The 26,423-nt window shown below is 43.3% G+C and overlaps 1 protein-coding gene across 3 annotated transcripts in view; it reads right to left on the reverse strand.

Moving 5' to 3' along the window:
• KAT14 (lysine acetyltransferase 14) overlaps positions 1-26,423 on the reverse strand; it is a 67,637-nt gene that overhangs the window by 33,426 nt on the left and 7,788 nt on the right. For 2 of the 3 annotated variants that reach the window (XM_060031322.2, XM_060031320.2), the window contains exons 4-6: positions 11,245-11,426; positions 9,255-9,674; positions 8,575-9,140 (exon numbers count right to left, since the gene is read on the reverse strand). In XM_060031322.2, the coding sequence (XP_059887305.1) occupies positions 8,575-9,140; positions 9,255-9,674; positions 11,245-11,426 (1,168 nt within the window). The remainder of the gene's footprint in view (positions 1-8,574; positions 9,141-9,254; positions 9,675-11,244; positions 11,427-26,423) is intronic. The other variant, XM_060031321.2, reaches the window with a different exon arrangement.

Below are 26,423 nucleotides of genomic sequence, written 5' to 3' on the forward strand. Positions count from 1 at the left end.
AAGGGGGACGCAGTCCTGCTCCTCCAGAGGATGTCCCCACAGAAGGGCTGCAGATGTCTGCTCTCCAGACACTGCTGCTCCAGGGCCCTCGGTCATGTCGTAACAGAACATGAAAATTAGGGTTTTATAGCAAAGAGCTCAGATGGAAAGATTAAAAGGCACATTTATAAAGTGGTTTGCCAAGGGTTGGATGAAGTTTAGAAACCTGAGTTGTTTTTGTAGAAACAGCTTGCTCTTAGCATAGAAAATAACTTTGTTGGAAGAAGAGCAAGAATTCTTTCCTTAATAATTTGCTCTGATTACTTTCCCAAACCGGACACCAAAACTTTCAAAGGCCAACTCTGAAATTCTTCCAGGACTTTGCATTTCAAAGTGAAATTCAAAGTTGTGGTATAGAGTTTCCAAATATGGCCCAATGCTCCCTCCTGTGCCTGAAGGTACAAGTGTCTCCCCATATGGAAAGGCGGAGCCAATGTCCCCTCCCCTGGAATCCGGCGAGCCTGGGGCAGGCTGGACCAGTCAGAATATGGCATAAAGTAACATTCTGGGACTTTTGAGCCCAGGCCATAAGGGAGCCGGCGGCTTCCACTTCCTCCCTCCTCGAGCCCAGCTGCCACGGTGCCCAGGCGCAACCACTGAAGGGCTGGCGGCCACACGGAGACAGGCTCTGGAGGACCCAGCTCCCAGCTGAGTGGAGCCACAGGGTGCCCCTTCCTTCAGCACATGAAGGAGAAGAACACCCAGCTGAGCCAGTCAACCCACAGACTCAGAAGAAGAATTAAATAGTTACTGTTTTTTGTGTGTGTGTGGTACACGGGCCTCTCACTGTTGTGGCCTCTCCCGTTGCGGAGCACAGGCTCTGGACGCGCAGGCTCAGCAGCCATGGCTCACGGGCCTAGCCGCTCCGCGGCATGTGGGATCTTCCTGGACCGGGGCACGAACCCGTGTCCCCTGCATCGGCAGGCGGACTCCCAACCACTGCGCCACCAGGGAAGCCCAATAGTTACTGTTTTAAGCCACTAAGTTTTGGGCTGGTTTGTAATGCAGCAGAGATTACAGCAGCCCCTGAGCCCATGAAACAGCATCAGGTTAAATGGGAAGGTGAGGTCTGTGAAAGACCTGGATGCACACAGTCCCCACCCCTTTCCTCTCCCTTGCTTCCACACCAGTTTAAACATCCTCAGCTTCTGCCTGGAACACTACTCTAGAATCTACTCCTGGTGAAGGTGCTGTGAAAACTGTTGAAATGACAACAAAGGGCTTAGAATATTGCAACTTAGTTGACAAAGCAGCAGCTGCAGGGTTTAAGACGACTGACTCCAATTTTGAAAGAAGTTCTAACTGTGGATAAAATGCTATCCAACGGCACTTCATGCTACAGAGAGATTGTTCATGAAAGGAAGGGTCAATCAATAAGGCAGACTTCACTGTTGACTGATTTTAAGAAACTGCCACAGTCACTATGATCAGTCCACAGCCATCAACATCAAGGCAAGACTCTCCACCAGCAAAAAGATTACAATTCACTGAAGGCTCACATGATGGTTAGTATTTTTTAGGAATAAAGTATCTTTTTTAAAAAAGAATAAATTTATTTCTTTCGTTTATTTTTATTTTTGGCTACATTGGTTCTTCGTTGCTGCATGAAGGCTTTTCTCTATTTGTGGCAAGCAGGGGTTACTCTTTGTTGCGGTGCGCAGGCTTCTCACTGTGGTGGCTTCTCTTCTTGCGGAGCACGGGCTCTAGGCACACGGGCTTCAGTTGTTGTGGCGCACAGGCTTAGCCCTGCACCACAGCTCGAACCCGTGTCCCCTGCATTGGCAGGCGGATTCTTGACCACTGCACCTCCAGGGGAGCCCCAAGAATACAGGATCTTTTAATTAAGGTATATATATTGGATTTTTAGAGATAATACTATTACACACTTGTTAGACTACACTATACTGTAAACATAACTTTTACATGCATTGGGAAACCAAAATATTCACGTGACTCTCTCTGTTGCAATATTTGCTTTAATGAAGTGGTCTGGAACTGAACCCGAAACATCTCTGAGGTCTGCCTGTAAGCACTCAACAAACAATGTTAAGGATAGGTCTCTTCAAAAAACCAAATGAAGAGATAAAGAAGTAATGGCGTCAACATTCATATTAGGAGTCCAGAAGGGGAGGAAAAAAATAAAGGAGGAATGTATTTAAAGAGCATGATGAGGAATTTCCCAAAATAAAGAAGCATGAGTTCCCCTTCGGGTTCCAGTCCTGCATGTAAGGAGCTCGGAAGTCCTCACTCCACCATAACAAGGAAAAGGCTGCACAAGCTGAAAATCAACTCTTCTCCGACCCATCAGAGAAGTAAGGTCACAGGGCAAACCGTTGCCTCACATACTGGAGACAGACAAGTGGATACAGAGGTTCACAACCTACTGGAGTAAGAAGCCTCGGGAAGCAGTGCCGGGAGGGGAAAACCTTACCTGCAATCGATGAACTGCTGGAGGCTCAGCGGGGACAAGTCTGAGAGAACAGAGACCAGGGAGGCCCCGCACTTGCGTGAGTTTTACCTCTAGGAGGCTCTACCAGGTGCTCACTGTGAAGATCAAAGAAAAATCCCCTCCTGCTGCCATTGGCAGTAGCTCATTTTGAACTGTCAGGGTATCTGTGCTCCTTAACAAGGCTGCCCTCGGGCGAAACTATTCTGCCAGAGCCTAACCCACCTGAGGGAAGGGAATAGCCAGCCCCTGCCCCCTCTAGTCACCCTGTCCCACCTAACGGGGGAGGAAAACTGAGAAGCCCTTGTGGAGTCTCAGCCCAGGGGCACACGCTCACTTAGAGACTGAGGACCAATCCGAGGACTGTAGAACACCTCCCCACCACATCACTAATGGCCTATTCCCACAGTGCCTTGTACCCAGGACACCATCCTTGGCTATCAATTACAAGGCAAGCTAAACGGCAAAAACACAGTTTGAAGAGACAGAAGCATCAGAACCAGACTCAGATATGGCAGAGATGTTGGAATTACTGAACTGGGAATAACTATGATTAGCACGTTAAGGGCTCTAATGAACAAAGTGGAGGTCATGAAAGAACAGATGGGTAATCTAAGCAGAGATGGAATTTCTAAGAAAGAATAAAAAAGAAATGTTAAGATTAAAACCACTGTAGCAGAAATGAAGAACGGCTTTGATGGGCTCACTGGGAGACCGGACGTGGCTGAGGAAAGACTTCCTGAGCTTGAGGACATGTCAACAGAAAAGCTGCCAAAACTGAAAAGCAAAGGGAAGAAAGACAGAACGGAACAGAATATCCAAAAACTGTGGTACAACTACAAAAGGTGTAATATATGCATAATGGGAATAGCAGGAGGAGGAAAAAGGAACAGAAGAAACACCCGAAGCAATAACAACTGAGAATTTCCCCAAGTTAATGAGACACCAAACCAAAACCACAGTCCCAAGGAGCTCATAGAATAAGGAGGATAAACACCAAGAAGCATGTCAGACACGTGTAACTGAAAAAGAAGAGGTGCCAAGCAAGATAAATTAGAGCAAAAAACACTGGAAACGCATGAACACAAGTCAAGATCAAAAACAAAGGGAAAAATCGGAAAGCTACCAGGACATGGGACAATAAAAAAGGAGGCCACCTACAAAGAAACAAGAGTAAGCCTGACATTGTGGCTCCAGGAACGACACTACAGCAAGACGATGATGGAGTAATAATGCTAAAATGTTAAAAGAAAAAATGACAATTTTATATCCAACTATGTTAGCATTTAAATGCAAGAATGAAGTGAAGATCTTCTGAGGCATACTGGTTTAAAAATTAACCTCAGGGCTTCCCTGGTGGCGCAGTGGTTGAGAGTCCGCCTGCCGATGCAGGGGACACGGGTTCGTGCCCCGGTCCAGGAAGATCCCACATGCCGCAGAGCGTCTGGGCCCGTGAGCCATGGCTGCTGAGCCTGCGTGTCCGGAGCCTGTGCTCCACAACGGAAGAGGCCACAACAGTGAGAGGCCCATGTACAGCAAAAAAAAAAAAAAAAAAAAAAAGAAATTAACCTCAAAAAGACCGTATTTTAAAGAACTATCAGAGGAAGTACTCTAGCAAGAAGTTAACCCAGAAGAAGCAATGGGAAGTGAGACTGAGTGAATACTTTAGTGAGATTTACTGGTACCTAAACAAGCAACACAAAAGAAAAAAGGCAAAGGAGAGCACGCAAAGGCATTTTTTTGTTTGCAGGGTGAAGAGCACATGATAATATTAAAAAATTAATAGAGAATTAAAAAATTAATTAATTAAAAAATTAAAAAATCAATACATGTCTTAAGTTAGGACCTATAAAAAGAATAAAAACAGAACATACAATTTTCTTTATAGAAAAGATTCAACATCAAATAGACTATTTTCTTTGACTAGACATAATATAATTTGACTAGAAATTTAATTTGACTAGATAATTTGACTAGAAATTAAATATAATTTGACTAGAAATTAAATCAATTACTAAAAGATACTGTAAAAATTCTCATGTATCTAAGAAAACTATGAGCTATTTACCACTAAATAACTCTTGGGTTAAAGAGGAAATGCTGAGAAAAATTACGAAACACAAAGTACTGACTGGATAAAAAAATCACATCATTTCAAAGGTCATGAGTCATGGCTAAAATATCATAGAGACAGTTATAGCTATGAATATATTGATCAGAAGACAAGAAAGAGAATGGATTGAACAAATGCATTTACGGCTGCTCCCCTATGTAACTGCATTAAAGTGATACTAAAATTCCAGGTTAAGATGGGGGATTAAACACAAACATCCAATTTTATTTCCTCCCAAAACCCAACTACAAGAAACAGACTTAAAAAGAAAAAAAAAAAGACGAGCAGGCAAGAACAAAAAGATCAGGAGGAAGAAACCAAAGTAACTGGGAAGCAGATGGACACAAAGTAGCAGATTTAAAGCCAAAATCCCAAGCTGGCTTTCAGTGAAGTGAGAACCGGCCCAACCTGTACTGCAGAATCCTCCTAAATTACGTAGGTGGCAGCACCAGGTTCCTCTGGAACTGGGAAAAACTAAGGAGCAGGTAAAAGCTGTGGGTGGAGCAGGAAGGCCCCAAACCTCCAACCCCTCTCCCACCCGCAGGGTGGCTGCCCTCCCACAGGAGTCTGGGGCCCAGATCTACAGAAGGCCTAACCAGGCTCCGGACGGGCAGCTCACGTGGCACTGAAGGGTGAGGCCTGCACCAGCTGAAGGCTGAGACCCCCCTCTCCCGGTGGCCACAAGGGTCCCGAGACTGAGGAGTCTTCTACAGGGACTCTGACTGGCCTAAGGGCCTAAAGGAAGTGATACTGGGGGTCCTTGGCAGAGGACTGACTGGCCTAGAATTCCCGGTTCAACCTAGCTTTCCCGAAGACTCTGAAAGCACTGCTCCACTGCCGGCTTCCTTCCAGTATTGCTGTTAAGCTGGCGCTCAGCTTTACCCAGCGCTAGCTGGGGATTCTGGTTCTAAATTCAAGGCCTTTCAGACACACAAGGTCTCAACGTTTACTTCCTGGGCAGCTTTCCTCTGGAAGCCACTAGGATGTGCTTCACTAAAGAAGGGAGTAAACCTATGAAAAGGTAAAGATGGGGAACAGGAAACAGGGGGTTCAATCCAGCAGAGGGAAGATGGGGCTCCGGCGAGGGGAGATGCCAGGACCACGATGGCGGCCAGTACAGAGCAACAAGTGTGACTCAAGGGGCAGATATCCTGAGGCTACCGTCACTAAGCCTCTGCCCCACGGGACCGTCTTGTAAACCTGAGGAGGCTTGTCCGTGCTTAGCTTGGTTCACAATGCATGTGAGGTTCCCCTGCTCCCTCCACGGGCTCCCTGGGTCAGTGGAGGACACTTACCCCACAGATAACCGCCCTGACCTCTGACAAGCTGGAGGGAAGCCAGATTTCCGCACATTCCCTGGTACACACTGCAGCCCGCTGATGCTCAGACTCCCAGGACTCCTTAACGACCTTAGCCACTGACTTCCCCAGGAAGGGGTCACGTCACGGCAGCTGAAGCCAGAACACGACTGGACGAGTTTCCTGAGGCTCCCGTATCAACACTGCACAAACAGGGGGCCTTAAACAACAGAAATGTATGTATTCCTTCTCTCATCGTTCTGGAGGCCAGAAGCCAGCCATCAAGGTGCCAGCAGGGCCGTGGTCTCTCAGAAGCTCTGGGTGGCAATCTATTCCATGTCCTTCTCTTGGCTTCTGGCGTGGCTGGCAAGGCTTGCTGCCCCTTAGCTCTGCAGACACATCACTCTAAAAGCTGTAAAAGCTGCCTCAGTCATCACATGGCATGTCTCCTGTGTGTCTCTCCTCTTGTAAGGACAGAAGTCACACTGGGTTAAGGGCCCAACCTACTCCAGTGTGACCTCAGCTTAACTACTTATACCTACAAAGGCCCTATCTCCACATGAGGTCACATTCACTGGCATCAGGGGTCAGGACTTCAATATACACTTTTGGGGACACAATTCAATCTACATCAGTGACCCAAAAAGCCCGTAAAGCTTATCTTCTCCTGGAAGCCTTCATCTAATAGCAGCAATTTCCTTGCACAGCTCCATCTGTGCTTCCTACTTAGTTTGCAAAACAAACAAACAAAAAAACAACTAAAAGTACATTGTTTAGGGATAAAGACGTTAAAAAGGCAGAGGAATGATTAACACTGAAAGTCAGAAAGTAGCTCCCTCTGGGGGGAGCAAGCAGTGCCCAGAAGGATCTTTAAAGTGTTTTTAATGCCCTGTGTCTTAACCCAGGAGCTAGATTCATAGTTATTTATCTTATTAACCTCTAAATTATATCCATATGTTCTATGCATTCTTCTATGGGTACGACGCATTTCACACTTTCAAAAATTACAATGCATTTCATACTTTTAAAAATTAAGTATAGGGATTAAAAAGACAAACCTATGAGCACAAAGAAGAGGTGAGCAGATGACAGCAATGAAAGCATATGAGTAACTGGCAAGTGACTAAGACCAGGAGAGCCAAAACCTAAGGCAGGCTAGACTCTGGCGGCTCCAAAGAGATTCTGAGGCAGCCAAGGGTGGAAGCTCTGTCCTGAAAACAGGGAAATTCAGGTGAAGTTTAACAATGGCGTGGTCAGCTCCTGGTCCTCCCTATGAGGCTTCTAGGATGTAGGCAGGCAGGTTACTACTTCCCAGGAAAGGAAAGCTGGGAAATAGGGAAATAAAGAAAATTAAGGGGATCCAGCTACAGCAAGGGTCTTTGGCAAACTACAGACCCCACAGGCCAAATCCAGCCTGCTTTTGTAAATACATGTTATTGGCATACAGCGACGCCCATTCATCACGTATCATGTACGCTGCTCTCACACTGCACAGCAGGGCTGGCCTGCAAAGCCACAGCTACTTACTATCTGACCCTTTACGGAAAAGGCTTGCAAATCTCTGGTCTAGAGTGTCCAATATCCAAACAAGAGGGGTGCTCTAAAGAGACAAACCAGAGAAAATAGAAGCTAGGAAATTCCAGAACTCAAGAAGGAGCGTTTCAGGGACTTCCTTGGTGGTCCAGTGGCTAAGACTCTGCACTCTCTATGCAGGGGGCCTGGGTTCAATCCCTGGTCAGGGAACTAGATCAAGCATATCATAACTAAAGATCCTGCATGTCGCAAAGAAGATCCCACGTGCCACAACTAAGACCCAATGCAGCCAAATAAATAAATAAATATTATTTTAAAAAAAAAAAAAAAAAAAAGAAGGAGCATTTCAAATGGCAAGGCCCACAGATCAAAGGCCCAGCCCCAGGGAAGAAAAGCCCCACATGTGGAATCATCACTAGGTAATATCAGAACACTGGCAACAAAGACCGGACCCCACTAGTGTCCAAAGAAGCAGATAGGAAAATGTGCAAAGAGTCCAAACAGGCAATTCACAAACAACTAGGAAACACGAAAAATGTTTAACTTCACCTGTCATCAAAGAAATGTAAATAAAAAACAAGGCTTCATTTTACAGCCATCAGATTAGCAAAACCAGTTAAAGGATGGTTAGTAGCAAACTCCACCAAAGATACAGGAGAGAAGCCGCCTTGCTCCTGCCGTGGAAAGACGGATTCCAGCACTTCTGGGTGGAATCAACTGTTCCCGGGAGCGCTCACACACAGGCATCCTCTGGCCACGCTGACCCACACTAACCCCAGCTGCTCTTTCTGCAGGGTGTCACCTAACTACACAGATGTCCACATGACTTCACTCCTGCTCAGCTCAGTGTCCAGTATGCTGTATGTCCTCAACAAACCTGTCCATCAAAGCCACGACCCAAACCATGTACAGCCACCCTCAGGGACTAAGAGATACAAAGAAAACATCTAGGTTCCTTCTGGAATCCCCAAAAGGAAAACAAAAATCCAAACTCAGATGTATGAAAGGATGTTCATATTGGACAAATAAAAAAAAAATACAGCCCAGCCATTTTTGTACCTCTCTCCCTTGTTGTTTTCTTCCACATGCCGACGTGCTCCTTGGAGCTGTGGCCCCAGGAGCTGGAGAGCGAGGCCAACACTTACCTGGTACCGGTCAAGGATTCGGAAGTCCTGACAGGTCGTCCTATACATGGCTTGTCCAGTTGGAAGCCTGGAAACTCCTTCTTTGGCCCCATAAATCCCGTCCACTAACAGAAGCGCGGCATTCACAACCTGATCCAGGTCAAAGAGCGGCAGCCCCCGGTCCCTCTTCGCCTGCCGGACAATCAGCTTCCGCTTCAGCCGCCGGGCCTCCGGGGTCATGGCCACGGCCCCAGGACAGGCTTCCAGCCGCTTGAGGAGCAGCTTCTCCTCGTAGATGCTCACAGGGGTGAACCTGGGCCCTTTGGGCTTCCGGTCCTTCTCCAGCACGGGCTTCCTTTTCTCTCGAGCCCTTGTTTGCAAGGACGTGTTGGAGTCTGTGTCCTCGCTGTCGATGTCCATCCTGTCGGGCTTCTCCTCCTCACTCTCCACCTCCTGCTTGATCTGCTCAGGGGCTCTGACCTTCTTCCTGCCTCCAACCCCTGGCCCCGAGGCAGCCGAGCCGGGAGGGGGTGGGAGGTACTCCATCCCAGGGTCGATGACACCATCGCCTTCCATCTCATCGTCATCTGCGCAGAGCAGAAAGCAGGAGGGGAATGCAGACCCACCACCCACAGGGACAGCGCACACACTGCCATCAGAGCCACACACAACCCAAGAGACCCGAGGACGGGCCGTCTTACCATGAAACAAGGCTTGTGGCGGCATCACGTCTGGAATCAGATCGGCTTCTGAGAGCAGGCTGGGCGTGGCTGAGTGAGAGGCAGGGGTCCCAGGGGCAGAGAAATCCAGAGACGGGGAAGGAGATGGGCTTGTCAGCGGGGTGCGGTCGGAGGAGCTCAGGGACGAGAAGTCGATCACTTCTCCTTTTTCCAGAATCACATCCGGCCTACGTCCTCGGCTGATGAACTTCACAGGCGTCGAGGAGGTGCTGCGGTCAAGAAAGCCAGCCGCCTCTTTCTGGGCTCTCCGGATGTCCTTCGCTTCCTGAGTGCGAGACCTTTTCTCTTTCAATTCCATGGCTGATTCCACAGGATTCCGACTCACCCGCTTTCTAAGTCCCTCGACAGTAATGATGGGATCTAAAGTTGGTTTCGAGGCTGCTGGAAAAGAATAAATATCTAAATTTTTTAATAGCTATTCAATGTTAGCTGCTTCTTCTACCTTACTGTGACTCCACTTCCATGTTTGAAAGAGATAAATGTTCAATGAATGCCCTAAACTAAGATTTAGATTTCTCTTAACCAGGAAAAAGGAATTATAATGCAAACATAAACACTTCTGCACCATCTTTCTCCTACTGGAATTGGTAAACGTTAAAAGTTTGATAATGCTCAGAGAGTGTAGGGGGAAAATGGATAGTTCATGCCTTTTTGATAGGGCATAAATTTGATTACAACTTTTTGGAGGGTAATTTGGCAATATGATTAAAATTCTGAATAAATATGCCCTTTGATACAGCAACCTATTTCCAGGAATTTATCACAAAAAACTGGCAAATGTGTGTAATTACAGTATTGTTTAAATACCAAAAAAGGACAGAAATAACCAAAATGTCCATCAACAGGATAAAGGTTTAATAAATTATCACATAGCCATTCAATGGAATGCAATGAAATAAAAGAAAATAGGGTAGATCTACATGTACTGTTATGGGAAGATGTCCAATGTATACTGGTAAGTGGGGAAAAAAATGGAGAACAAGTAATATAGTATGAAACAGTTTATGGGGGTTTTTTTAGTAAAAAAAAATGCTTCAATATGCAGAGAGGACTTCTGAAAGCTTCACAAGAGACAGCAGTGGCTCCGCTGGAGTGAATCTGCAGGCAGGGTGGGCATGTGGGGAACTTTCAGACTTTACACCTTCAATACTATGAGATTTGTTTCCAATTATATTTTGAAAACTTTAAAAGGTCATTAAAAATTTTTCAGATAAAAAAATCAGATCAATGTGTGATATAAGGAGCTACTGTTAATTTTTTACAAGTGTGAAAATGGCATTATGGTTAGGCTACAAAAGAGAGTCCTTATGGATAAGAGATAAATCATGAAATATTTAAGAAGGAAGTGCTGATGCCTGGAAGTTGCTTCTAAATAATCTGAGGGTGGGGATGTGTGGAGGGTTGAGAGAAAGGACCCAGGGGCCAAGATAAAATGAGATTGGGACGTCCCAGGTGGTCCAGTGGTTAAGAATCCGCCTCCCAATGCAGGGGACGAGGGTTTGATCCCTGGTTGGGGAACTAAGATCCCACATGCTGAGGGGGAACTAAGACCCGCAACTAAGACCCAACACAGCCTAATAAATAAATAAATATTTAAAACAAACAAACAAAAAAACAAAGATTGCCAGTGTTAACTGCTGAAGTAAAGACAAAGGTACCAGGGGATTCGCTATATTACTTCACATTTGTTTATTTAAAATTTTCCATACTAAAAAGATTAAAACCATAAATAAACAGATTGAAAATAGAGAACCTTTCAGATACTAAAGGAAATTTATTAAACTGGTAACTTGATTAGGCAGTTATAAAACATTTTTTGTATACTATTTATTTACGGCATAAAAAACTGTGTTAGAATAAAACTGGGGCAGAGCAGCTCCGGGGAGGCAAGGGCTCCGTGCCTGGTCAAAGCGGATTGTCTACAAGGGCACCTCTCAGCTCACGACAGTACCTTTCACTTTCAGAGTGGAGATGGACAGCTTCTCTCCCTCGGGTTTCAGGGTAGGGGGCCTGTTGTGGACGAGCTTCCACCATCCCGGTTCTCCAAATTCCTGAGCTCCTGAGCGGAAGTACATGGGGCTCCCCACGCTAAGGCAGCCCGCCACCGTGCTCCACCAGGTGGAGGTCTTTTTCCTGGAGAGTCCAAGAATTTAAAAATTATTGGCTTTTCAACTCTATCCTTACATAGACAGTGCAGTCTCTGCCTCCAAGTCTGTGATAGGCTATGGAACTTCCCCTCTTTGAAGGAACAGAGCACAATGGATAAGGGAGAGGCTCGGGGTTCTGCGTGGCTTCAAATCCCAGCTCCACCACCTTCTAGCTGCCTCAGTTTCTTCATCTTTAAAATTAGGATAATAGAATGTGCAAGACTGCTGTGGCGATTAAATGAAGTTAATTCAAACAAAGCTCATAAAACACTTCTTATCCATGATTATGGAGTTCTACAGGCTAATTTTACTTAACTTGAGCTGCTTTTATGTATGAGTTAAACACAACTCTCAGGAAAGAAAGCAGGAGAGTCATTAGCCCTGGTAAACAGTTCATTTTACCCATGGAGGAGGATGCATCCCTCAGTCTGCTACTTGCCTTCGCATAGTAGAGTAGGAATAAAACTATATGTGGGTATATATGTCCCACAAACACAGAGTTGAACCTTGGGGGAATTACCAACTCTGACCAAACCCCCCCAAAATACAGCAAGCATTTCAAAATAACTACACAACAGTGTATACAACAAAAATTTTAAATGATATGTAAAATGTCAACTATTCAGGTTCCTGTTAAAAGTGATTTTTAAGGAAACTGTTCTATTTCCACCTTGAAAACATAAATCAATGACCGGAAATCCTAAAGAACAGTTCTTCATAAGAAAGTCAGTCTAACAGATGAAAAATACTGCTAGGGAAGCAAGAGAAAGAAGTATCCTTAGGAACAGAGATGTACTAGAAAAATACAAACCAAAAGAACCCCACAAAAAACAAAAAAACTTTATAAAGGCATGACCACATATCTGAGACAGGAGAATGACCCCCAGCATTGTGGGTCAGAGCAGAACAAGGTCTCACCTCGTTCTGACCTTTCCAGGCCCCCCTCCTGTTGCCCAGCGGTCTGACCAGAACGAACTCATCCCACTTGCTTTCTTACACTGCCCAACACTGTCCCACAGGCCCCTTGGGATCTGTTCACTTTTCTTCCCATTGTCCTATTTGGCTTTGAATCCCTCTGGTGAACTTCCCATTTCAGTTATTGTACTTTTCAGCTCCAGGACTTCTTATCTCTTTATTGATATTTCTGTTTTGTCCATACATCGCTTCCCTGATGTTCTCCACCTCTTCCTTTAGTTCTCTGGGCATCTCTAAGACAGCTCTTTAAAGTCTTTGTCCAGTAAGTCCACCATTAGGTCTTTTTCAGGGGCAATTTCTGTTAGTTTATTTTTTTCCTTTGAATGGGACATACTTTCCTTGTTCTTTGTATTCCTTGTGTTTTGTTGGACAGTGGACATTTGAATCTAATAATGTGTTAACTCTGGACACCAGACTCTCCTCCTTCCCCGGGGTTTACTGGTTTTTGACAGCTGCAGGCTGTCTCTGTGCCAAAGATCAGCTGGAGCAGAAACTCAAGGTCCTCTCAGTCCATGTCTAAGCCTGTGCCTCCCCCGGACATGCAGGGTGGCTAATTCCCCTGTATATGTGGGTGCTTTTGAATGTCTTAGTCTTCAACGTCTGGCTCCAAAAAGGGGACAAAGAGGAAAGTGAAAGTGGGGAGGTAGGTGCCAGCCCTATAAGTCCCTTTAAAGTCACCTCAGCCAGACGGGGAGGGGCTTGCAACAATGGAGGAGGTGCAACAACAAAGGCCGCCCACGCCTTTATCAGCACCTCTGTGATCAGAAGCAGCAGTCAGTGATCAGCACAGATATGATATTTGGAGGACAGCGTCCTTTGTGTCCACCCCGGATCCCATACTGTATGCAAGCTGCTCCAGGAATATGTGCATGGCCGTCTGCCACAGTTAAAACTGGCCAACGCTGATTGTAATTTATGGTCCAAGGCTTCCTCTGGAAGTTGCTAGCCTTCAGCTGACTCCAGAGTTCCAATAAAGTTACACTGGATTCTGCCAATGCAACTGCTACCTAGGAGGGCAGACAGATTTCTGGTGCTTCCCACTCTGCCATCTTCCCAGAACCCTCATCATACAGGCATAGCTCATGTTACTGCACTTCACAGATACTGTGTTTTTAAAAACTGAAGGTTTGTGGTAACCCTGAATCAAGCAAGTCTATCGGTGCCATTTTTCCAAAAACATCTGCTCACTTCATGTCTGTGTGTCATATTTTAGATCTTGTAGTATTTCAAAGTTTTTCATTATTATTGTATTTGTTATGGTGATCTGTGATCGGTGACTTCTGATGTTACTCCTACAACTTGCTGAAGTTCAGACTATGGTTAGCATCTTTTAGCAATAAAGTATTTTTTTTCATTTATTTTTTATTTTTGGCTGAGTTGGGTCTTTGTTGCTGTGTGTGGGCTTTCTCTAGTTGCAGCGAGCGGGGTCTATTCTTTGTTGCAGTGCACGGGCTTCTCATTGCGGTGGCTTCTCTTGTTGCAGAGCACAGGCTCTAGGCATGCAGGCTTCAGTAGTTGCGGCTTGCGAGTTCTAGAGCACAGGCTCAGTAGTTGTGGTGCACAGCCTTAGTTGCTCCGCGGCATGTGGGATCTTCCCAGACCAGGGCTCAAACCCGTGTCCCCTGCATTGGCAGGCGAATTCTTAACCACTGAGCCACCAGGGAAGCCTAAGTATTTTATAATTAAGGTGTGTACACTGCTTTTTTAAAAATAATGCTATGCATACTTAACAGACTACAGCATAATGTGAACATAACTTTTATATGCAGTGGGAAATCAAAAATTCACGTGACTCACTTTATTGTGATATTTACTTTACAACAGCAGTCTGGAACTGAACCTGCAACATCTCTGAGACATGCCTGTATAATATTTTTAATTTTAAGTACTATGAATGTGTTTTATCATATTCCATCAAACATAAGGTCCACTGACTTTAAGACACACCGTTTTGTGTACAAGAAGGAAAACTAGCTATCAAGTAAGCTATGACACACCATCACTTCTAAGATGTAGCCAGCTGTCAGAGATGTCAAAGTGTGAAAAACTGTTTATCTTAAAATCAATGAAATATGGTAACAGAAAAAATATCCAAACTATTCTTCACTAATCAAAATTATAATTTTGGGAAAAATTCAAGGCCAGGACTGTAAAACCAGATTAAATGACCACATATAAAATAGCAATTAAACTGTAGTAATTAAGCTTTTGTGTACTTTTTAACTTGCTTCTACAATGGGTACATAAAGTTATTTAGGTTAGCCCTTAATAAACCTTTATACATTTAAACCTTAATAAAATATTAAGGACATATAAGATCTGAAAGAAAACGTATTCAAATTTAAAACTTCATTATACAGTACACTATTCTCTCAGATCCCATGGCAAATGAGAAATGGTTAACATTAAGAATTTTAAAGTATGCTCCATGGAGAGCAGACTGTAAATCTTTAGCAGCTATGAGAAATGTTTAATTGCGGAGGCAGTGAGTCTGTGTTTTCATACATGGACACATCTGAGCACTGGAGACCACCTCAGGTGAGTGGTTTCGGGGCTTTTCCAATCACTGATGCTTAAAGCAGAGTTCCCAAAGGGAAGGACAGCACTGAGGCAGGAAACTGAGTGCCAAGGAGTCACAGCGTAATTTTTAATTCTCTTTCACTCCTCTGGTTAGATCAAGGAGAAAATTAGTTGCTTTAAATTCTAACACACATAGTCTCCCTTTTTGATCAAGAAAGAGGCCTCACAAAAAACTCATACAGTTTAACATCAAAAAAATGAACAATCCGATTAAAACATGGGCAGAAGATCTGAAAAGACATTTTTCCAAATAAGACATACAGATGGCTAACAGGTACATGAAAAGATGCTCAGCATCACTAATCATCAGGGACATGCAAATCAAAATCACAATGAGCTATCACCTCACACCTGTGAGAATGGCTATGATTAAAAAGACAACAAATAACAAATATTGGTGAGGAGGTAGAGAAAAGGGAACCCTTGTGCACTACTGGTGGGAATGTAAATTGGTGCAGCCAATGCAAAACAGTATGGAGGGTCCTCAGAAAATTAAAAACAGAACTACCATATGATCTAGCAATTCCACTCCTGGGTACTTACCCGAAGAAAACAAAACACTAATTTGAACAGATATATGCACCCCTATGTTCACTGCAGCATTATTTACAATAGCCAAGACATGGAAGCAACCCAAGTGCCCATCAATAGATAAAAGGATAAAGAAGATGTGAGGGGGAGACCTTCAAGGTGGTGGAGGAGTAAGACATGGAGATCACCTTCCTCCCCACAAATACGTCAAAAAAAACAATTACATGTGGAACAACTCCTACAGAACACCAACTGAATGCTGGCATAAGACCTCAGACTTCCCAAAAGCCAAGAAAATCCCCACATACCTGGGTAGGGCAAAAGAAAAAAACAAGAGACAAAAGAATAGGGACAGGACCTTCGCCTCTGGGAGGGAGATGTGAAGGAGGAAAAGTTTCCACATACTAGGAAGCCCCTTCGCAGGCGGAGACTGCAGGTGGTGGAGGGGGGAAGCTTTGGAGCCACAGAGGAGAGCACAGCAACAGGGGTGCAGAGGGAAAAGCAGAGATTCCCACACAGAGGATCGGTGCCAACCAGCATTCACCAGCCTGAGACGCCTGTCTGCTCACCCATCAGGGCGGGTGGGAGCTGGGAGTTGAGGCTTGGGCTTTGGAGGTCAGACCTCAGGGAGAGGACTAGGGTTGGCTGCGTGAAGACAACCTGAAGGGGGCCAGTGCGCCACAGCTAGCCAGGAGAGAGACCAGGAAAAAGTCTGGACCTGCCGGAGAGGCAAGAGATCATAATTTCAGAGTACACAAGGAGAAGGGCTTCTTGCTCAGTGTGCCCACAGACAGCAGAGCACCACCCAAGCGAACTCCAGAGATGGGTGCAAGCCACAGCTATCATCTCGCACCCCAGAGACAGGCATGGACCACTACCGCTGCTGCCACTGCCACCAAGAATCCTGTGTGCGAGTGCAGGTCACTACCCACACACCCCCAGGAGTCTGTGCAGCACGCCACTGCCAGGGTCCTGTAATCCAGGGCCAACTTCCCTGGGAGAGCACACGGCATGCCTCAGGCTGTTGCAACATCATGCTGGTCTCTGCTGCCACAGGCACGTCCCATGTTCCAATTATGACTACTGTACCCCTCCCTCCCTCTCCCTGGCTTGAGTGAGCAAGAGAGCCCTAATCAGCTGCTACTTTAACACCCTCCTGTCTGGGCAGGGAACAGAGGCCTGAGGGCAGCCTACACGCAGAGGTGGGACCAAAACCAAAGCTGAACCCCAGGAGCTGTGCGAACAAAGAAGAGAAAGGGAAATTTCTCCATGCAACCTCAGGAGCAGTGGAGTAAATCCCCTCAATCGGCTTGATAAACCCTGCATCTGTGGAATACATGCATGAAGAGACAACAAATGTTCCCAAAACTGAGGCGGTGGACTTTGGGAGCTACTGCAGTCTTGGGGTTTGCTTTCTGCATTTGATTAGTTTTTGGTGTTCTGTTTCTCTTAGTTTAGATTTTAGTGCTTGTTTTCATTGGTGGGTTTATTGGTTTGGTTGCTATCTTCCTTTTTTTTTGTTCTCTCTTTGTGAGTATGTGTGTGTGTGTGTGTGTGTGTATATGTGTGTGTATGTTTCTTTGTGTGATTTTGTCTGTTATTTTTTATTTTTTGGCTGTGTTGGGTCTTTGTTGCTGTGTGCGGGCTTTCTCTAGTTGTGGTGAGCAGGGGCTACTCTTCATTGCAGTACATGGTGGCTTCTCTTATTGCAGAGCACGGGCTCTAAGGGCATGGGCTTCAGTAGCTGTTGGGCGTGAGCTCAGTAGTTGTGGCTTGTGGGTTCTAGAGCGCAGGCTCAGTACCTGTGGCGCACAGGCTTAGTTGCTCTGTGGCACGTGGGATCTTCCCAGACCAGGGATCGAACCCACGTCCCCTGTACTGGCAGGCAGATTCTTAACCACTGCACCACCAGGGAAGTCCCTTGTCTGTTTAGTTTTGCTTTTACCATTTGTTTGGGGGCTCTGTTTTTAATTTTTTTCTTTCTTCCTTTTCTTCTGTGCTGTGAAGCTGGCAGGGTCCTGGTGCTCTGGCCGGGTGTCAGGCCTGAGCCTGCGAGGTGGGAGAGCCAAGTCCAGGACACTGGACCACCAGAGGCCTCCTGGCCCCATGTAATATTAATTGGAGAGAGCTCTCCCAGAGATCTCTGTCTCAACACTAAGACTCAGCTCCAGTGCTGGATGCCCCATACTAAACAACTAGCAAGACAGGAACACAACCCCACCCATTAGCAGAGAGGCTGCCTAAAGTCATACTAAGTTCATAGACACCCCAAAACACACCACCGGATGAGGCCCTGCCCAAAGAGCAACAAGATCCAGCCCCACCCACCAGAACACAGGCACCAGTCCCGCCCCACCAGGAAGCATACCCAAGCCATTGAACCAACCTCACCCACTGGGGGCAGACGCCAGAAATAAGACGAACTACGAACCTGCAGCCTGCAAAAAGGAGACCCCAAACACAGTAAGTTAAACAAAATGAGAGAACAGAGAAATATGCAGCAGATGAGGGAGCAAGGTAAAAACCCACCAGACCTAACAAATGAAGAGGAAATAGGCAGTCTACCTGAAAAAGAATTCAGAGTAATGATAGTAAAGATGATCCAAAATCTCGGAAATCGAATGGAGAAAATTCAAGAAACCTTTAACAAGGATCTAGAAGAACTAAAGAGCAAACAAACAATAATGAACAACACAATAAATGAAATTAAAAATTCTCTAGAAGGAATCAATAGCAGAAAAACTGAAGCAGAAGAATGGAGAATAATGGAAATAACTGCCACAGAGCAGAATAAAGAAAAAAGAATGAAAAGAATTGAGAACAGTCTCAGAGCCCTTTAGGAAAACATTATATGCACCAACATTCGAATTATAGAGGTCCCAGAAGAAGAAGAGAAAAAGAAAGAGTCTGAGAAAACATCTGAAGAGATTACAGTCGAAAACTTCCCTTACGTGGCAAAGGAAATAGTCACTCAAATCCAAGAAGCGCAGAGTCCCATACAGGATAAGTCCAAGGAGAAACACGCCAAAAGACATATTAATCAAACTATCAAAAATTAAATGAAAAGAAAAAATATTAAAAGCAGCAAGGGAAAAGCAACAAATAACATACAAGGGAATCCCCATAAGGTTAACAGCTGATCTTTCGGCAGAAACTCTGCAAGCCAGAAGGGAGTGGCAACACGTATTTAAAGTGATGAAAAGGAAAAACCTACAACCAAGATTACTGTACCCAGCAAGGATCTCATTCAGATTCGACACACAAATTAAAACTTTTTTTTTTTTTTTGCGGTACGCGGGCCTCTCACTGTTGTGGCCTCTCCCGTTGCGGAGCACAGGCTCCGGACACGCAGGCTCAGTGGCCATGGCTCACGGGCCCAGCTGCTCCGTGGCATGTGGGGTCTTCCTGGACCGGGGCACGAACCCGTGTCCCCTGCACCGGCAGGCGGATTCCCAACCGCTGCGCCACCAGGGAAGCCCCAAATTAAAACTTTGAAGACAAGCATAAGTTAAGAGAATTCAGCACCACCAAACCGGTTTTACAACAAAAGCTAAAGGAACTTCTCTAGGCAGGAAACACAAGAGAAGGAAAAGACCTACAAAAACAAACCCAAAACAATTAAAAAAATGGTAATGGGAACATACATATCGATAATTACCTTAAATGTAAATGGATTAAATGCTCCAACCAAAAGACACAGATTGGCTGAATGGATACAAAAACAAGACCCATATAGATGCTGCCTACAAGAGACCCACTTCAGACCTAGGGACACGTACAGACTGAAAATGAGGGGACAGAAAAAGATATTCCATGCAAATGGAAATCAAAAGGAAGCTGGAGTGGGCTTCCCTAGTGGCACAGCAGTTGAGAGTCCGCCTGCCGATGCAGGGGACATGGGTTCGTGCCCCGGTCCGGGAAGATCCTACATGCCGCAGAGCGGTTGGGCCCATGAGCCATGGCCGCTGAGCCTGCGTGTCCAGAGCCTGTGCTCTGCAATGGGAGAGGCCACAGAAGTGAGAGGCCCGCCTACTGCAAAAAAAAAAAAAGAAAGCTGGAGTAGCATTACTCACATCAGAAAAAACAGACTTTAAAATAAAGATACAAAGAAGGACACTACATAATGATCAAGGGATCAATCCAAGAAGAAGATATAACAACTGTAAATATTTATGCACCCAGCATAGGAGCACCTCAATACATAAGGCAAATGCTAACAGCCATAAAAAGGGAAATCGACAGTAACACAATAATAGTAGGGGCCTTTAACACCCCACTTTCACGAATGGACAGATCATCCAAAATGAAAATAAATAAGGAAACACAAGCTTTAAATGACACATCAGACCAGATAGTTTTAATTGTTATTTATAGGACATTCCACCCAAAAACAGAATACACTTTCTTCTCAAGTGCACATGAAACATTCTCCAGGATAGATCATATCTTGGGTCACGAATCAAGCCTCAGTAAATTTAAGAAAACTGAAATTGTATCAAGTATCTTTTCCAACCACAACATTATGAGACTAGATATCAATTACAGGAAAAAGAACTGTAAAAAATACAAACACATGGAGGCTAAACAATACACTACTAAATAACCAAGAATCACTGAAGAAATCAAAGAGGAAGTTTAAAAATACCTAGAAACAAATGACAATGAAAATACGATGACCCAAAACCTATGGGATGCAGCAAAAGCAGTTCTAAGAGGGAAGTTTATAGCAATACAATCCTACCTGAAGAAACAAGAAAACTCTCAAATAAACAACCTAAACTTACTCCTAAAGCAATAAGAGAAAGAACAAAAAAACCCCAAAGTTAGCAGAAGGAAAGAAATCATAAAGATCAGATCAGAAATAAATGAAAAAGAAACGAAGGAAACAATAGCAAAGATCAATAAAACTAAAAGCTGGTTATTTGAGAAAATAAACAAAATATTGATAAACCATTAGCCAGACTCATCAAGAAAAAAAGGGAGAAGACGCAAATCAACAGAATTAGAATGAAAAAGGAGAAGTAACAACTGACACTGCAGAAATACAAAGGATCATGAGAGACTACCACAAGCAACTATATGCCAATAACATGGACAACCAGGAAGAAATGGACAAATTCTTAGAAAAGTACAACCTTCCAAGACTGAACCAGGAAGAAATAGAAAATATGAACAGACCAATCACAAGCACTGAAATTGGGATTAAATTGGGATTAAAAATCTTCCAACAAACAAAAGTCCAGGACCAGACGGCTTCACAGGCTAATTCTATCAAACATTTAGAGACGAGCTAACACCAACCCTTCTCAAACTCTTCCAAAATATAGCAGAGGGAGTAACACTCCCAAACTCATTCTACTAGGCCACCATCACCCTGATACCAAAACCAGACAAAGATATCACAAAAAAAGAAAACTACGGGCCAATATCACTGATGAACATAGATGCAAAGCTCCTCAACAAAATACTAGCAAACAGAATCCAACAGCACATTAAAAGGATCATATAGCATGATCAAGTGGGGTTTATCCCAGGAATGCAAGGATTCTTCAATATACACAAATCAAACAATGTGATACACCACATTAACATACTGAAGGAGAAAAACCATATGATCATCTCAATAGATGCAGAAAAAGCTTTCGACAAAATTCAACATCCATTTATGATAAAAACTCTCCAGACAGTGGGCACAGAGGGAACCTATCTCAACATAATAAAGGCCATATATGACAGACCCACAGCCAACATCGTTCTCAATGGTGAAAAACTGAAACCATTTCCTCTGAGATCAGGAACAAGACAAGGATGTCCATTCTCACCACTATTACTCAACATAGTTTTGGAAATTTTAGCCACGGCAATCAGAGAAGAAAAAGAAATAAAAGGAATACAAATTGGAAAAGAAGTAAAACTGTCACTGTTTGTAGATAACATGATACTATACATAAAGAATCCTAAAGATGCTACCAGAAAACTGCTAGAGCTAATCAATGAATCTGGTAAAGTAGCAGGATACAAAATTAATGCACAGAAATCTCTCACATTCCTATACAATAACATTGAAAAATTTGAGAGAGAAATTAAGGAAACACTCCCACTTACCATTGCAACAAAAAGAATAAAATACCTAGGAATAAACCTACCTAAGAAGAAAGGCCTATATGCAGAAAACTATAAGACACTGATAAAAGAAATCAAAGACAATACAAACAGATGGAGAGATATACCATGTTCTTGGATTGGAAGAATCAACGCTGTGAAAATGACTATATGGCCCAAAGCAATCTACAGATTCAATGCAATCCCTATCAAACTACCAATGGTATTTTTCACAGAACTAGAACAAAAAAATTTTACAATTTGTATGGAAATACAAAAGACCCCAAATGGCCAAAGCAATCTTGAGAAAGAAAAACAGAGCTGGAGGAATCAGCCTCCCTGACTTCAGACTATACTACAAAGCTACAGTAATCAAGACAGTATGGTACTGGCACAAAAACAGAAATATAGATCAATGGAACAAGACAGAAAGCCCAAAGATACACCCACGCACCTATGGTCATCTTATCTTTGATAAAGGAGGCAAAAACATACAATGGCGAAAAGACAGCCTCTTCAGTAAATGGTGCTGGGAAAACTGGACAGCTACATGTAAAAGAATGAAATTAGAACACTTCCTAACACCATACACAAAAATAAACTCAAAATGAATTAAAGACCGAAATGTACGGCCAGACAGTAAAAAACTCTTAGAAGGGGACTTCCCTGGTGGCACAGTTGTTAAGAATCTGCCTGCCAATGCAGGAGACACGGGTTCGAGCCCTGGTCAGGCAAGATCCCACATGCCATGGAGCAACTAAGCCCGTGTGCCACAACTACTGAGCCTGCGCTCTACAGCCCGCGAGCCACAACTACTGAAACCCACACACCCTAGAGCCCATGCTCAACAAGAGAAGCCACTGAAATGAGAAGCCCGTGCACTGCAATGAAGCGTAGCCCCCTCTCACTGCAACCAGAGAAAGCCCACATGCAGTAACAAAGACCCAACACAGCCAAAAATTAATTAATTAATTAAAAAAAAAACTCTTAGAGGAAAACATAGGAAGAACACTCTTTGACATAAATCACAGCAAGATCCTTTTTGACCCACCTCCTAGAGAAATAGAAATAAAAACAAACAAATGGGACCTAATGAAACTTAAAAGCTTTTGCACAGCAAAGGAAACCATAAACAAAACCAAAAGACAACCCTCAGAATGGGAGAAAATATTTGCAAACGAAGCAACTGACAAAGGATTAACCTCCAAAATATACAAGCAGCTCATGCAAGTCAATATCAAAAAAACAAACAACCCAATCCAAAAATAGGCAGAAGATCTAAACAGACATTTCTCCAAAGAAGATATAGATTGCCAACAAACACATGAAAGGATGCTCAACATCACTAATCATTAGAGAAATGCAAATCAAAACTACAATGAGGTATCACCTCACACCGGTCAGAATGGCCATCACCAAAAAATCTACAAACAATAAATGCTGGAGAGGGTGCGGAGGAAATGGAACCCTCTTGCACTGTTGGTGGGAATGTAAATTGATACAACCACTACGGAGAACAGTATGGAAGTTCCTTAAAAAACTAAAAGTAGAACTACTATTTGACCCAGCAATCCTACTACTGGGCATATACCCTGAGAAAACCATAATTCAAAAAGAGTTATGTACCACAATGTTCACTGCAGCACTATTTACAGTAGCCAGGATATGGAAGCAACCTAAATGTCCACTGACAGATAAATGGATAAAGAAGATGTGGCACAGATATACAATGGAATATTACTCAGCCATAAGAAGAAATGAAACTGAGTTATTTGTAGTGAGGTAGACGGACCTAGAGTCTGTCATACAGAGTGAAGTAAGTCAGATAGAGAAAAACAAATACTGTATGCTAACACATATATATGGAATCCAAAAAAAAAAAAAAAGGTTCTGATGAACCTAGAGGCAGGACAGGAATAAAGACGCAGACGTAGAGAATGGACTTGAGGACACGGGGAGTGGGAACGGGAAGCTGGGATGAAGTGAGAGAGTAGCACTGACATATATACACTCTCAAATGTAAAATAGATAGCTAGCAGGAAGCAGCTGCATAGCACAGGGAGATCAGCTCAGTGCTTTGTGACCACCTAGAGGGGTGGGAGGGAGACGCAAGAGGGAGGGGATATGGGGATATATGTATACATATAGCTGATTCACTTTGTTATAGAGCTGAAACTTACATAACATTGTAAAGCAATAATACTCCAATAAAGATGTGAAAAAAAAAGATGTGATACACACACATACACAATTGGATATTATTCAGCTATAAAAAAGAATGAAATCTTGCCATCTGTGACAACATGTATGGACCTAGAGGGTATTATGCTAAGGGTATTATGTGAAATAAGTCAGAGAAAGACAAATACTGTACGATTTCAGTTATGTGGAAGCCGAAAAAAAAAACAAATGAAGAAACATAACAAAACAGCAACAGTCACAGATACAGAGAACAGGTGCTTGCAAGAGGGGAGGAGAGTGGGGAGAGGGTAGAAATAGGTGAGGGAAATTAAGAAGTACAAACTTCCAGTTGCAAAATAAATAAGTCACAGGTACAAAATGTATAATGTAGGAAAAACAAGTCAATAATTATGTAGTATCTTTGTATGGTAACGTATGGTAACTAGACGTACCATGGTGATCATTTTGAAACATGGAAATACTGAATCACTATGTTGTGTAACAGGAACAAATGTAGGTTGTAGATCAATTATACTTCAAAAACAAACTCATAGAAAAAGACATCAGATTTTCCAGAGATGGGGGGATAAACGTCCCATTGTAAGATAAATAAGTACTAGGGATGCACTGTACAACGTGATAAATATAATTAACACTGCTGAATGTTATACAGGAAAGCTGTCGAGAGTAAATCCTAAGAGGTCTTATCACAGGAAAAAAATTTTTTTCTACTTATTTAATTTTATATCTATATGAGATGATGGATGTTCATTAAACTTTGTGGTCATCATTTCATGATGTATGTAAGTCAAATCATTATGCTGTACACCTTAAACTCATACAAGTGCTGTATGTCAATTACATATCAATACACCTGGATGAAAACAATATATAGATGGTATCATATGATAAAAAAAAGAAAGAGTGTTTCAGATTGCCTTTACAGGTCATGGGATCTAGCTACAAGTCAATAGCATTGCTTTATTTTTAGTGCACTTATTTTTACAGTTTCATTCTATTTATGTAAGTGATATAGGTTTTCCACTTACCATGGTGGTATGAAGTTTCTTTTTTTTCAGTGACTTGATTTAAATAAGTAAACGATAATTCAAGTGATACACTAATATGGCCAAAACCCACTAGTTTAATGGTTAAATTACAAGAAGCTGGAGAGTAATTAATGTCTTTCAGTAGAAGTATTGAAAAGAAAACGAGCCTCAGCTGATGCCTCTCAGAACACGCTCTAGAAATGAACAAATGAAACTGAACACCTGCTGCTAAAATATGCCAACTTCCTTAAAACAGGCAATTTAAATCCAACTTCTTCCAGAAGACAATCCACCAGGCAGAACAGCACTGAAAGATCATGAAAACGTTCCAAGATCTAATTTTATCAGTTTTTTTCCCTTCCTTGTCCCTTATAAATGGGGTGTATTAAGTTCCATAAATAGAGCTAAGTCATTAAACTAAGACAACAGATTTCCTTTCAAGAAAAAGAACCAGTTATGCTGTCAATTCTTTTCTTAGTTCTATTTTTCAATTCTATTTTTCCCTCACAGCAGCCTGCAGAAGGTCACCCCTCCATGATTCCTCAGCAACTTTGGCAGAGCTGTGACTTTTCAGCACCCGAGAAAACGGGCTGCAAGGAGTTCCGAGTGAGGACAAGCACAAACTCCCTGCTCTGACCTTTATCATGTCCACACCGACCCAATTATGCAAGATTTATGAATCTCACACAGGACTTCAGAAGTCAACTAACAATCAGAATTTCAAACACCACTTCCCTAGTGGTCCAGTGGTTAAAACTCCATGCTCCCAATGCAGGGGGCCCGGGTTCAATCCCTGGTCAGGGAACTAGATCCCACATACCACAACTAAGAGCCCGCATGCCGCAACTAAGATCCAGCACAGCCAAATAAATAAATACATTTTTTCTTTTTTAAAGAAAGAATCTCAAACAATCCGCCAATGCAACTGCAAACTTGCTAACCTCTAACAGCAATAAAAATCTTGCTAGATGCACATGGACCCTTAGTTAAAACATCTGGTGTGTATGTCTGTGCCCCGGCACCCCTAAGTCTGATGAACCAAGGAGGGGTCACAGAGAAGCACTCAGCAGCAAATTCAAAGCATCATGATGAAAAGAGTATCAAAGGAATAAACCATATGCGTGTTAATGTGCCCAGACTTGGCCAAGCACTGTGAATACCAAACAGTATACAATGATTTCTACCTCGCAGAGTTAATAAACACAAATACTAATAATTAACCAAGAGCAACTTAAATGAGTGCAGTCAATAACTGCCATCATTTCTCGTCTTCTGACCTCCTACAAGGCACTGATTTTAAAGGACATAATATTCCTCTATCCTCAAATTAGTCACCTAACCAACTATTAAACTGCCTCATTTAATGAAAGTCTCTATTTTTTAACATTCTAAGAATCTGTTCAACTGTCTTCCTGCTCAGTAGAAACCAACAGTTTCCTCCGAAAGTAGAATAGGAAGTATGGAAAACTACCCTTGTCATTATGTAAACTTCTACTTCGATTTTTAACTTAAAGTAACAACATTTTCTGGATTAAAAAATTCTCAGTAACTGCCACAAGTAATTA

The sequence above is a fragment of the Delphinus delphis genome, chromosome 15, assembly GCF_949987515.2.
Source record: "Delphinus delphis chromosome 15, mDelDel1.2, whole genome shotgun sequence".
Lineage (NCBI taxonomy): Eukaryota > Metazoa > Chordata > Mammalia > Artiodactyla > Delphinidae > Delphinus > Delphinus delphis.